The 14,165-nt window shown below is 32.0% G+C and overlaps 2 protein-coding genes and 1 non-coding gene across 3 annotated transcripts; 1 reads left to right on the forward strand and 2 right to left on the reverse strand.

The window, feature by feature from the left end:
• The first annotated feature begins 2,889 nt into the window (after positions 1–2,889).
• LOC139843975 (sucrose nonfermenting 4-like protein) lies at positions 2,890–7,970 on the forward strand. The gene is made up of 13 exons (XM_071834162.1): positions 2,890–3,205; positions 3,338–3,425; positions 3,775–3,960; positions 4,385–4,519; positions 4,615–4,674; positions 5,006–5,095; positions 5,232–5,336; positions 5,789–5,930; positions 6,121–6,288; positions 6,370–6,433; positions 7,211–7,280; positions 7,476–7,572; positions 7,720–7,970. The coding sequence occupies exons 1-13, from the start codon at positions 3,138–3,140 to the stop codon at positions 7,818–7,820; spliced, it is 1,374 nt and encodes a 457-aa protein (XP_071690263.1). The 5' UTR covers positions 2,890–3,137; the 3' UTR covers positions 7,821–7,970.
• Positions 7,971–8,904: 934 nt separating this feature from the next.
• On the reverse strand, positions 8,905–8,986 carry TRNAS-AGA (transfer RNA serine (anticodon AGA)). The gene has a single exon. It is a non-coding gene; the product is annotated as a tRNA-Ser (tRNA).
• Positions 8,987–9,525: 539 nt separating this feature from the next.
• LOC139839999 (calcium-dependent mitochondrial ATP-magnesium/phosphate carrier protein 2-like) lies at positions 9,526–13,319 on the reverse strand. Its single transcript, XM_071830219.1, has 4 exons — positions 12,799–13,319; positions 10,826–11,602; positions 10,648–10,738; positions 9,526–9,826 (listed from the first exon to the last, which is right to left on the reverse strand). The coding sequence occupies exons 1-4, from the start codon at positions 13,223–13,225 to the stop codon at positions 9,634–9,636; spliced, it is 1,488 nt and encodes a 495-aa protein (XP_071686320.1). The 5' UTR covers positions 13,226–13,319; the 3' UTR covers positions 9,526–9,633.
• Positions 13,320–14,165: the final 846 nt, after the last annotated feature.

Genomic DNA, 14,165 nt, shown 5'->3' on the forward strand with positions numbered 1-14,165 from the left:
TTAATAATTGTTTAGAAATATTGATGTTTAATGATTAAGAGATAGTTTCAACTATAATCATTTAACAATGTTTTCTGTTTCATTTAAGGGTTAAAGTCAAAAATAGGCTACAAACTTATACAAATGTACCGATGTCGCTCACAAACTTATTTTCGTCCTACTGTCGCCTACAAACTTTCAAAAAGTGTACCAATGTAAACAAAAAATTTCAAAAAGTGTACCAATGTAAACAAAAATGACTTGCTACCGGCTAAACAGGTCAAAATTGACACGTGTCGTTCGTGGATTGGATCTTAACTCTTAAAAAAAAAAAGTTTAGCAGGTCAAAATTAGTATGTAACAGGTCAAAATGCCAAAATGTTGATATTAGCACATTTTTTGAAAGCTTGTAGGCGACAGTAGGACGGAAATGAGTTTGTGAGCGACATCAGTACATTTGTGTAAGTTTGTAGTCTATTTTTGGCTCTAACACTTCATTTAACATCACTCTTAACATTCAAATATTACAAATAAACACATTGAATGATTTAACAATAATTTAACAATGATTTTTAATACATTATATTATATTATTTAGAGGTAATCAAATACGCTCACAGTTATGTCCAACTACCCGGTCAAGACTCGGTGTGGGAATGACGTAGGTAATGTAATGTGTTTGACTAATAATGTTACGATGATGATGTGCTACAATATTACGATTTAAAAATGTTTCTAAAATATTTGCATGTTATATAATATTTCCATGTCCATTTCTATCAATTCATTACACTATATCTTTTGTTGTTTGTCGTACAATATTTGTAATCAAAATTAGTTTAGAGGGTAAAACTGATTATGTTGATGGCTGATCGACCACAATTTTGTTTATGTTGCATAGGTATTTCTAGGTGCCTCACCTAATGAGGAACAATTACTTACAATCGCATTAAAATGTCACAAATTATATTTTAAGTGTATAGGTATATCCAAGGTTGGAGAATTCGGAGAGATCTCGTTTGAACATTTTTTGGTAGATCTCGGCATCTTTGAAAAATCTCGGGGAGATCTCAGAAATTGACTTACGGTAACTTTATAGTTTTTCTAAACACAAATATTTAAAAAATGAATAAATATATGTATATTTATATACATTTTTAACGAGATTTCACAAGAAAATCCGAGATATAGGTAAGAAAATTCGAGATTTTACGAGAAAATTCGAGAAATAAGCGAGAAAATCCGAAAAATCGTGATTTTGACCAAGTTTGACCCCGTTGACCGAGAAATCTCGGGAGACGGTCATCTTGTCTCATCTACCTTCTAAAAAAGAGATTTCGGGAAGATCTAGAGAGAAATAACTAGATTTACAATACTGGTACAACATAAAATTCAATAATTAAATACTCGATACAAACTTTCATATACTTTTAAAACACTTCACCCATTTAATTTTTTTACACAAATTGTAAATACTATATAATATTCTGAACTTCAATGAATACCAGAATATGCCATTGTGATAGATAGGTGAAAGTGTAAGGTAACTAATTCTAATATAACATATTATGTAAAAGTTTTAAACACGAAAATTTAAAGCATGCAATATAATGCAAGTGATAAAAAAAAAAAAAAAAACTGTGATTCTATCATGTTTTTTGATATATACCATAAGTTGTTCATTAAGAGTTTTTTTTTTTTTTTTTGAAAGGCCAATAATTTTATATATAACTCAAACGAAATACAAAAGCATAGAAGAGACTATGCAGACAACATGAAAAGAACAGGAACAACCACGAAACAGACTCAAAACTTGAACAATACAAAACTTTCAATGGAACTTGCGTGTATTTATAAAAAATAGTGGAATATGAATAACCTTCATATACTTCCTGCTTTATATATATATATATATATATATATATATATATATATATATATATATATATATATATATATATATATATATATATATATATATATATATATATATATATAGAGCATTACTTAAAATATGAGTTTTTAATGTGTCTTGTGACAATTTTTATTTCTGTAAGTTTAAAAATATACGTACAATGTGTTTAGTAACGAAAAAAGTTATATTTTCTTTTTAATTATTTAAGAAGTGTTTTACGAGTACTAAAATTAGAAAATGCATTCAAGCGTGAGCGGTGAAGCTTTCTTTAAAATAGAAGAGTAGAGAAAACAAAATTAGAAAATTATACGGTGTAACTTTTATAAGTATGAAATAAATATAGGAACTTCCTTTTACGTATTTTGTTCTTTTAGAATATTCAAATTTCACGTTTTATAATTTTTTAGTGTTTTATAGTAATTTTATTAAAAAGTTTTTAAAAAATCGTAACCGACGCCCTGAATTTCAACTAAATACAAATCATATGTACATTATTTTTGCATAAGAATGTAACGTAATATATAATATAATATAATATATAATGAATAAAAGAGTGAAAAACATGATTGGGTGAGTGGGTTAATTCCGTTAATGATTTCAAATAATTGTCTTTCAAGAATAAATTATTATATAAATTAAATATATATTTAATGTAGAAGTAATAGAATATAGAAAAAGAATCCATGAAATGAAAACTTTTATGTAGTCATTCAAACAAAATGATACAGAACAATAACAAAACATATTCTACAAAAAATTATATTAACATAGTGATGGTGATGTTTATTAAATCATTCAATATATCACCATCACATTTTTAATAACTTAACTTACAAAATTCCAACTTTTTTTTTTTTTTTTTACATAAAACAAATCTGGAGATGCAATTATTTGATGAGAAAAAAAAAAAGGTTACAGGAACATGACATGAATATAAATATAAAAATAAAAATATTTGTTTTTTCAACTGTTTCACAGCTCTGAGAAATCAAGGAGATTCTGTTTCCTAATTAGGCTAATCTCCCCATAATTTTTTTCCCTAAACATAAATACATACACATAAATATAAATCAATTTTTCATATATCTATCTAATTATTTTCACAGTTCCATAATTTTCTCCGGCAGCAGGATCCGCATCAAGATTCGATTTTTTTTTTTGCAATCCCACCTTTTTTTCCCCAATTTTATTAATCTCCAATAAATACCCACAAATTTTTAGGGCAATTTAATTTTACAAAATTATGGTTCACACTCACTTTGTGTGGTCTCATGGTGGCAATCAAGTGCTCTTATGTGGTGATTTTACTGGGTAAGTTGTTAATTTTATTATTTCAAGTTTGTTTTTCATTGATTGATTAATTTCGACTTTAACTTAATTTCGTCAAAGACACAGTACTATTACACAATACACTAATTTTATAATGCTTGGTTGTATTTATAGGTGGACCAAGTATCATCAGATGGTTACTGTTGAAGGTTCTTCTACAACTTTTATGACAATTTGTGATGTACCACCTGGTTTGCATAAGGTAATTTGATAGTAAAATTTTGTTAATCTTGATTTTATATGCATGTTGTTTATGGTTTAATCAATTTAAGATATGATGTTCTGATAAAGGTTTTTAATGTGAATCCCTTTTAAATTGTGAGATTATTATGGGTACATTATGCCAAAATGTAAAATTTTGCAAGAACTTTTTTTTTTTTTTTTTTTTTTCTTCCTAGTATGACACAGAATAGAAAAAATATTGTTAAAAGTTAGATACATTTCAGTGTAATTTTCTCTAAGATTATTGATGAAGTAAAGGTACATAACGTAGTAAGATATGCTGATTTTGTTGTTTTTTTTATTGGTTGGGGCTAAAATGTTGGTTGAAGTTTAAATTTCTGGTTGATGGGCTGTGGAGAGTTGACGAGTTACAACCGATTTCTGAAGATGAGTTTGGTATTAATAATGTTGTTATGGTGCAACGGCCTGAAATTATGCCTCAAATATTTCCTATAGATGATGGTGTACCTCCAATGGAAATTGACGTTTTAGATAACAGAAATCCTGCTGATGGTGTAAGTAGTTTCGAAACATTTTATTGCAGTTTGTTTAGAAGTAGTGGTGTCAACCCAATTACCTAGGAATTGGTTAATTTGGGTTATGTTTGATCTCGTTCGGGTCAAATGGGTCAAAAGCAAGAAACTTTCTCAAAATTGAAATGAGTTGAATAGGTTGAAAGTTGTTCAAATTGTTATCTGATCCATAGAACTTCATAAATTGTATATATGAAAAGGCCGGATTATTGTTTTTCTTATATAATTCGCAAAAGATACTTGACACATTTGGTTATCAACACAGTATTTGGACAAAAAGTGTTTTGAGTCGACTCCGCATGCACAATAAGTTATCTGTTTTTATTGTTATCCAACCCGCCCATTTTGACACCACTTAGTTTTTGGTGATACTTTTAGTGATATTGTCGTTATATTGTGTTTTTAGGCTTCGACGTCGGGAAATGTTCCTAATGTAGTTGAGGTGGCATTAACAGATGATGATATAGACATTACCCGTAAACGCTTGTTTAACCATTTGTCATCTTATAAAGCATTTGAGTTGATGCCCAGTTCAGGAAAGGTTTGGCTTTACTTTCTTGATATTCATGCGAAGGAAAAAAAAAAACTCATTTTCTTTAATTGCTACTTATCATTCTAATGCTCTTTTGACATTAGGTATTTGCATTGGATGATAAAATTACCGTAGAGGAGGCATTTCTTGTTATGCATGAAGAGGTACTAGAGATGCAAATATCAACCCGTTTACATTTCTTGTTGGGCTGAAAGTTGCCCAAACTGTTTAGTTTTTCGTGTTGTTGAAGTATTAGATAACAATTTTTTTAATCAAAATTTGGTCATTAGTTCTCCATGTAAATCATCGAACATTGGATAAAAATATAATCTGGCTATTGATGTTTAAAGGTCAAAGTAAAGTCAAAACCTTTACGTGAAGTTTTATTATCAATCTTATTACAATGTATTTACTTAGTATTTTTTTTTTTTTTTGATACTTTTGTGATCACAATTAATTTTATTTTGTGTATAACTCTTTTTTTCATCATTTCAGGGACTTGCTATTGCATCCCTTTGGGATGCAGACAATCTACAAATTTCAGGGATGCTAACACCATCTGATTTCATCTTGATCCTAATCGAGGTATTATACAAATGAAATAACCAACTAAAATGCTAATCTGCTAATGATATTTATAGACTCTTTAACTTTAGTATTAATAGTAAATAAATGTAATAATTTATTTGGTAGTCAACTTAAAAAAGTATTAAACTTGCAGCTCCATCGGAACTATGCAATGGCGAATAATAATGTAAATCATTTGTCTACAATATCTGCATGGAAAGAAGGAAAACTTCAACTCCAAAGAAGACCTTTGATCCAAGTAAGCAGTCTAACATGTGTATTCTTGTGTGTGTGTGTGTGTGTGTGTGTGTGTGTGTGTGTGTGTGTGTGTGTGTGTGTGTGTATATATATATATATATATATATATATATATATATATAGCTAAATGATAAATAATATATGTGTTAACCATTACAAAACTTACTACTACAACCATACTCTTCAAAGGCAAAACTACCAGACGTTTGTAGGTATTAAAAAATACACTTTAGGTGATTTTCTTTTATTTTAAGCCTTTTATTTTATTATTTTGTCTAAACCGTTTGACCAATTAATAAGTAAATGGGTCATTCATTGCTGCCTTTTAAGTTAAATTCACTTAAAAGAAAGGTGAAATAGACTTATATTTTTGTAAAAGGTGTTTTTGGTTTATAAGTTCATGTTCATATGATAATGATTTTCTTATAGTCCCCACTTTACTTTTGTACACAGGTTCACCCTGATGAAACCCTTAATAATGTTGTCGTTAGGATCTTGCAAAATCACGTATCTGGAATTCCTATCCTGTATGTTCTAGAAGGTTCAACTTGTCCACAATTGCTTCATGTTGCATGCCTTGGTGGAATTTTAGATCGTAAGTTTCTGTTTTTAAGTTTCTTTGAAAGTGATTACATAATTTTGAATAACGAGATCAGATGATAAATAGCGTCTAAGTATATGTCCAACTTTAAAGTTTTAATTTTTATGTATCAAACTTTCATTTGTTGCTAATGTATGTATATGATCATATGCTCTAAACTAATACCCATTTTGAAAAAATAAAGATATACGCAGGCATTTTGAAAACCGTACCGCGTATTTGCCGCTACTACAACATTCAATTGGTGCTCTTCAATTAGGTACTTGGATTAGAGAAATTGGGAGTGCGCTGGAATTAAAAACAATTCCCCCCAATTATCTACTTAGTGATGCTTATAGACTATTAATAGACGGTATGGATTAACTATTTTATATGCTTAATACCTTTTTTTTATTGCAAGCATATATCGTAATCTTCTTCTAATGCTTTGCAGAACATATAAGCTCGGTGCCCATTATTGATGATAAAGGGAGCCTCATTAACGTTTTCTGCAGGAGGTAGTTGCTTATAGTGTCTACGGGCAATTTTGACCCATTTACTTATGAATTGGTCGATTTGGGTATCTTTATCTATTAAAAGTCAACTGAGTATCACAGAAATGTTTAACTTGATGGAAACAAATTAAATGAATAATATTCTTACAAAAAATAGAATCTGAAGATAGTAATGCCTGGACAAAAAGTGCACTGATTATTGATATCGATATCGATATTAAAATAAAATAAAAAGATATAAGTGCTTGGGGTCAACTCGACCCATTCCAAAGATACCCGTTTTAAGCTGAATGGCCTGCACATTTTTCCACCTTTAACGTCGACCCTTTTGCCTAATGGTCAATATGAACAGCTCAGGTGGTTGAGGTTGAGTCATTGGTTCAATTCAATCATGTATCTTTTTGATATGGGTCAAAAGTCGAAACAAGTTGGGTCGATTTGGCTAGACACACCAACATGTTTGTGTTCATTTAATTGATAAACGCCTTATTGAGTATAATTTCAGTAGCTAAAAATATACATAATATTCCCACTTCTCTAACAAATGATAATTCAAGTGTACTATGTGAGAGTTTACACTAAACACTTTGGGCGACTTTTGACCAGTTCGAGCTGGTCAATCCATTTGGCCGGTCTCAGTTCCAGCTAAGTTTAAATTACCCAAATGACCCTTAGTTAGGTAAATATAGCCCAAATCGACTCATATATATGGGTCACCAACGTTTCATATACATGTGCGTTTATTTATCTAAATAATTAATTTAATTTTTCTTTCATCAGTGATGTTATATCGTTAGCTAAGGGTAATGCATATGCTCGTGTTCGACTTGATCAAACAACAGTTTCTCAAGTAAGTGTGGTATCATTTTCACTACATTTTTATTTTTATATAATTTTAATCAAAATAAAAATAGAACATCCACTACCTGTTTCAAATTTACTGAAACAAATTCTTTTAAATCTTCTCTATTATCAGATGAAAACATCTGTATACCATTTTTTTATATGATCGTAAATCACCATTTCATATATTATGTGATTTTAGGCACTACAACTTGTAGATATGAATGCTGGTCCTAGATATGGTGTATGCACACGCTCGGATTCTTTATTTACAGTCATCATTCTTCTTTCAGATCCAGGTACATTTGTCAATTTTTAAAAAAAATGTTTGATTTTCTATTTTATCTATTACTTTTTTATAATATTAGAGTTTGGTGAACGCTTATACATCCAACAAATTTGATAATTACAACTCGTGTGTTGAAACTTTTGTATTTTTGGAATAGGGACGCGACGAGTTGTAGTTGTTGAAGCCGGTACCCGATATGTGTTGGCTATAATTACATTGAGAGACATATTTAACCTTATTTTTAGAGATTTTTCTTGAATTTCCATTTGTCTTGTGATTTGAATAGCTTATTAGGGTGGGATGATGCACATGCAGTATAAAATTGATCCCATATGATTTACTGCAAATTTAGTTGTATTTAATTCAATGAATTGTTGGGATTTAATTCTACATTCTTGAAGAAACAAACATGGCACATAATGAAAACATGTTTATTTATCATTTCAAGTTATTTTTATTTTGTTTATTTTTGAGTTAAATGTGGGAGCATTGAAGCCACTCTATTGTAGTAGATGAAACAAATTAAGGACAACTTTTGCATATGCAAAAAAAAAAAAAAAAAAAAAAAAAAAAATCATAAAATCCTAGCTTTATTGTAATAGTTAAAACTGTTGGAAACTATGTTTTATACATGCTGCATCATGTATATGTGAAATTACTAAAGGAAGTTGACAAAAAAAATGTTTGTGTATTAATGTGGCCCCAACCTGTTACCATGCTCTGGACAAGATTATTGTACAATGATCAACTCCCAGTCTCCCAGCACAATGGTCACGCTTTCATGATAAAGCTCGACTAGTGTCAGTGTAATTACATTGTTGGATATCGACACATGTGTGCAACTTTGTTTGTCAGTAAGTAATAAGATAGTAAGATTTGAGTCGGAAAATTAAGATTGTCTGATGACAAAAGTGCATATTCGTATTGGTCAATTGTTTCATCACGTTCTCATTTTCATTCTACACATAAAGATTTAAATTGTTAAACGGGGATCTAACGTCATAGTGCAGTTGGTACTTTTAGATTGTTTTTCTGATTTTAATTTGCAATCATTTACACTTGGATGATATAATGTATAGTAATGTGAAGACTAGTGATCTTAAAAATAATTGACCTACTACCAAATATTTTTGGGGGCTGATTCGTACACCACTAAATTTAACCATACACCACCAAATATGCATTACAGTGTTGTACAGTACAATATTTTAATGCACCATTAGTGGTGTATGGCTAAAATCTAGTGGTGTACGAATCAGCTTCCAATATTTTTACTCCGTAGATGTGTGATGCTTTCAATGCAAATACCAGCTGTCCAAAAAGTAAATTTGCATAACGAAAACGTGGACGGCAGGATTCGAACCTGCGCGGGCAAAGCCCACGTGATTTCTAGTCACGCCCGATAACCACTCCGGCACGTCCACCTTTTTGTTACTTTTAAGCCAATTACTATATCTATAGTATTTCTTATGAGGTGTCTGTTTTCTTGATTTAGGGGAAAGCACTATTCTGTTCCTTATATACACGTGTGTATATAATCAATGTTCTAAGAAAAGCTGCTTGAATTTTATTCAATTGTTTACCATAATGTGGTTTAAATTTTGAGTGTGCTCTCGTCCTGTAAACTTTATTAACCTATTCAGGATTGAGGTTATATGTACTTGTAGTAGTACGGACAAAAGATGGCTAACATGTTGCAAGAAAAACGGAATATCAGATTATTCTCACATGTAACCAACCAGCAACATACATTATCCGAAAGTTAACAAAACTAAACACGATTCTTGAAAAGTAAGCATCGCACACTTCAACGTGTATTGATGTGACAAAGAATGGGCAAGTCTAATGTACTCAATTTGGACATAACATGTACATGGAACAAGAACGCAACAATATTCCAGGTATACCCCTGAATACACTTCTCCTCTTTACAAAAATCCCCTATCTTTCAATGTGGCCTATAAACATGCAACTCCCCAACAACGGGCATCACCTACAAAATCTACTTTTTATTCTAATTTTCATTATCGTGTCATCATCATCATTATCATTATCATTATCATCATTGGCATCATTCAAGATCTAGCGTCTTTTTCATTGCTTCATAAACCATGTATGTGATGCTGGCAGCTGGTATTACTTTTAAAAGATTTGGGAAAAGTCCTTTGTAGAAACCTCGTACCCCTTCGTTTTTATAAGTTCTCATGAACACATCAGACATCCCTTTGTACGCATCAGCTCCTTCAGCACGATGTGCTTGCATCCTGAAATAGGAAATACCAATTAAGTTATAATAGATATAAATAGAGTAAATACTAGCATCATGTAAACTTTTTAAATGTTTTGTTGTAAAATTCAAGAGTTCATGCGATTATGCAAATTTCACTACAGAAGTTACAATCAGAATGACCTGGACATAATTAGAGGGAAATATATTAACTTTAAAATGACAGGTGGAAAGTTTTTAAGTGTTTGGTAGGTAGCGAGTCAAAACAGGGGTAGTGCTTGAAACGGATCATACTTGGTACGGCCGCGCAGGTCATTACAGGACTCTCAGGTTGTCCCTCACACACAATAACCCTGTCCCGTTCCATTTGACCCAAGGTTGTTTTCTACCATTACCCAACCCAAATTGACCCAAAGCTGCTTTCCTCCATTACTAAACCCGTTTATCAAGACAAGTTTATCATCTATGGAGATGATAGTAAGCTACATGAGTTCTACATTTTACATGCGAGTGAACCAGATCAGGTCACAAGTTATAACAAGTAAAATGGTGATAACCATGTATCAATTTAATGGAAACAAGTCAAATAGGTAAAACAGGTCAAAAATCATATTGAAAAAAGTACATTCATGCATAAACCCCCTTCAAAAATAATATAAATCATACTGTTTTCAAAGTAATATAGTAATATGGTATACGTAATCATATCTCAGGCACTCAGACACTAATGATTTATTCAATGTAAGAAATCTAATAATTTTTTTTAACAAAAAAAGTGTATCATATATCGGTTTCTCACATCCAACCCATTCCTCCACATACAGTGTAATCTGCTTTGACCAATTAATGAATAATTACCTTGTCCTGACAACTTGCAATGGGTACACACAGGTGGCTCCAAGGGACCCTGAAACTGTGCCACAACCTAATTGCGCTAGAGGTCCAGGGTCTGCAAGAAAATAAAAATTAAAGAATTATTAGATATCGATATCCAAAAACTTTATTTGTGCATAAAGATAAAACAAGGAGGTCGTACCACTGTCAACAAGAATATACGTTTTTGACATCTCCTTCAAAGTCTCATAAACAGCTAAATCAATTCCTGCATAAGGAACAATTCCAAGAAGCGAAGGTATAATCCCCTTGTAAAAAGCCCGAGGTCCTTCTTTAACCCATATATCCTTTGATAGTTTCCCCAAACTAGGAACCTTTCCAGCATCACAAACGTATGTTTGTAAACGCGTTTTCACTAGATCCATTGGATAAATAGCCGTTTGTGCAACTGCACCCGCCATACCTCCCGCCACAAGCCGCCCAGATGTTCCTATATCATCCTTATCTCCCCCGCCAATAAAATCCTTCAACAATTCATAAGTGTAAAACTTAATAGCACTCTCGGGGGCCACCTTAACAACATTCAACCCGTTACCTCTAAAAAATGATAAAATCCCACCTTCCTTCCATATGTTTTTGACTGCAGGTCCGATCGCAGCACGAGTGGTCTGAACTTGCAATACCACCTTAAGGCGGTCAAGGGGTGCAGTGGCGGTTCGAGAAGCGGCACCCGCAACCCCACCGGCGATTAGATATTTGCTGGCATGCACGTGTTTGCTGATGCCAGCTGGAATTACAGCTTGTTCCCCGATATCTACGAGTGATACTCGTTCCCAATATTGGTAGATGTTCTCAATTGTAGCTTCATGAGGATAAAGAAGAAGAAAATCACGCCATTCTTCAAAAGTTATGATGCCGTTGTTATCTTTGTCAACACGTTCCACAAAGCTAGCGAGTTCGTCATCATCTAGTTCTATCCCTGCAAAAGAAAAGCTGCCATGGCTAATAAGATGTAGACAATTCAACGGTAAGGAACACTATAATAAATTAATAGTTAGATATAAAACCATGTTATGCGGTCTTAGTAATCTATAATCAAAATAGGTAACATAATTAGTTCCATGATGACACAACTCTAGGCATAAGGATTATAAATATTAAGTATTATGCTTGACCTATATATTACTACGTATATCAAATCGACAATAGAAACAAGAAGTCTAAAATGCAGCTTGCCTCCTTGACTTAATCAAGCTGACTAACTGTCACAATTGTTGTTAGTGCCATGTTATTATATACCAGTTTTACACCAAATCTATCATCCAGAAGAAGGATAAGATAGTGAAGTATTACTGTAAATCACAAAATATGTGCTTATAAAAGCATGCCTACAAAAGAAAACAAGGCCTGACAAGCAATGCCACAAACCTACTGATAAATCATATATGTGAACTGAAAGAAAGATTAAAATTGTGCTATTACATGCTTCTATCACACCCTAACCATCAACATAATCGTTGACTTGCTAAACAATGTGAGGCATACCTTAAATGATTCCAGCAATCATCACACGCTAATTTGAATATACCCACATTCTTCAGTAACAAAAAGAGATGAATTTCAATTGCTACATCTTTAAAAGATGACAAAAAAGGTTCAAAAGAAAATTTTAAAAGGTAGAAGGTTTTCCATGTTCGGACTATCTGGGAGGGCGAGTAATCTGACCCCCCCATACTCTGATGTACGCAGCCAGGAGGATTACTCCTGCCTGTATCCAACCCATCCCTGGCCACCACTAAATATTCGTCCTAGACAGGATTCGAACCTAAGGGTTATCTAGATATCAACAGATGACAAACCATACGATAATTAACACCAAAACTACTCTAAAATTCAACTTTTACCAACAGATACCATACTCGAATCCTGATTATAAAGCTGGCAAATATACATAACAATGACCGATAAATATCAACGTCAACAGGTAACATCGATAACATTGTATTCGCAAAAACAAACGGTTCAAAATTAACTTTCATACACACTCTTTTTTTAGAATTCATAAAGTGAGGACAATATGTTATCAACATTGTCAAAATATCTAGCAAATAATTCACACATTTCAACTAAAATACACAAACTATACAAACGAAGAGTGTAAATAAAATATAATACCAGCCTTAACAAGTGCATCATAAAGTTCTTCAGGTAAGATACATCCATTATGTTCAACATCAATTGCTTGAAAAATTTGATACAACTCAAGCTCTTTATCATCCATATATCTCCTAAATTCCTGATAATCAACTCTACCATCTCGATTCGCATCACAAACCCTAAGTAATTCCTTGGCATATTTATAATCAGCCGGAATTTGTAAAGCAGATAAACCTACCTCGATCTGTACGGAATCTAAATAGCCTGCGTTTGATGTATCGAAAAAATTAAATAAACTTCGAAATCGTAATTCACGTTCTTCTTTTGTTTCACCTAATGCTGACAAAACGTGATCCAATGATACCGGTCCTGGTTTTCTCACCGGATTACAACCGTTTTCCGGCCGACGGAGGTCTTCGGAATGCTTGACCGCCGGCGATGTCATCCGTACGGAAATGTTAATTTGTGGAATCTATGCACATACTCGCGATTTCTGGTAGAAGTGAACAGATCTAGGAGATACAAATACAGTTTTTTGTATATCTATATGTTGATATGTTGATATGTTGATACGGGGATTAGGTTGTAGTAAGATCTTTTTAACAGAGTAAAATTTTTTATATTTATTTAATCTTAATTAATTTAAGAATTTTAAATAGCCTAAAAGTATTTCGTGAATAACCAACCATCACCTAAAAAATTACGTAGTAATAATTACGGAGTATTCGGTAGTGATATGGGTAAACTTGAGAAATTTACTGAAATAGGTTGATTTGACACACTGTCAAAAATAAGTAGTGTCAGACCACTTTCTTCAACTATAAACATAAATTAATGTCGGGGTGAATTATGCGAAACACTTCTATCCAAAGAACTTTCACCTCTTTTTTTTTCTTTCAATGTTTTCAACATTTCGCCTAACCAAACTTCTTTAGACGAATTAGGCGAAATTTTGTTAAGGTGAATTAGGCGTAATGTTTAGACGAATCAAAATCCTCCACGTGTATTTTAAGATTTCACCTAACCTAATCTGTCTAGGTGATATAGGCGAATTTTTTAAAATCACGCCTTTTGAGTTTCAATTGTCATTTTTGAATTGCAGTTTCGATTGTTACTTCTTTTAACAACCAGAATTCACAATTGTAACTCTATGATCTTCTTTAGTATTTAGGTATGTCTCTTACTTAATCTTTTTGTGGTTTTCGATTATCTTCACTAGAGTTCTCTGATCCAGCAACCAAAACAAAAGTGTGAAAAAATAAATAAAAAGTAATTGAAAACTTGTTATTTTGGGTCCTGATATTTCAATTACCATTCATAAACAAGAGCATACAAGAAATAGAAAAAAAAATCACAATTATAACACAAATAAGATGCATATATGC

The sequence above is a fragment of the Rutidosis leptorrhynchoides genome, chromosome 4, assembly GCF_046630445.1.
Source record: "Rutidosis leptorrhynchoides isolate AG116_Rl617_1_P2 chromosome 4, CSIRO_AGI_Rlap_v1, whole genome shotgun sequence".
Lineage (NCBI taxonomy): Eukaryota > Viridiplantae > Streptophyta > Magnoliopsida > Asterales > Asteraceae > Rutidosis > Rutidosis leptorrhynchoides.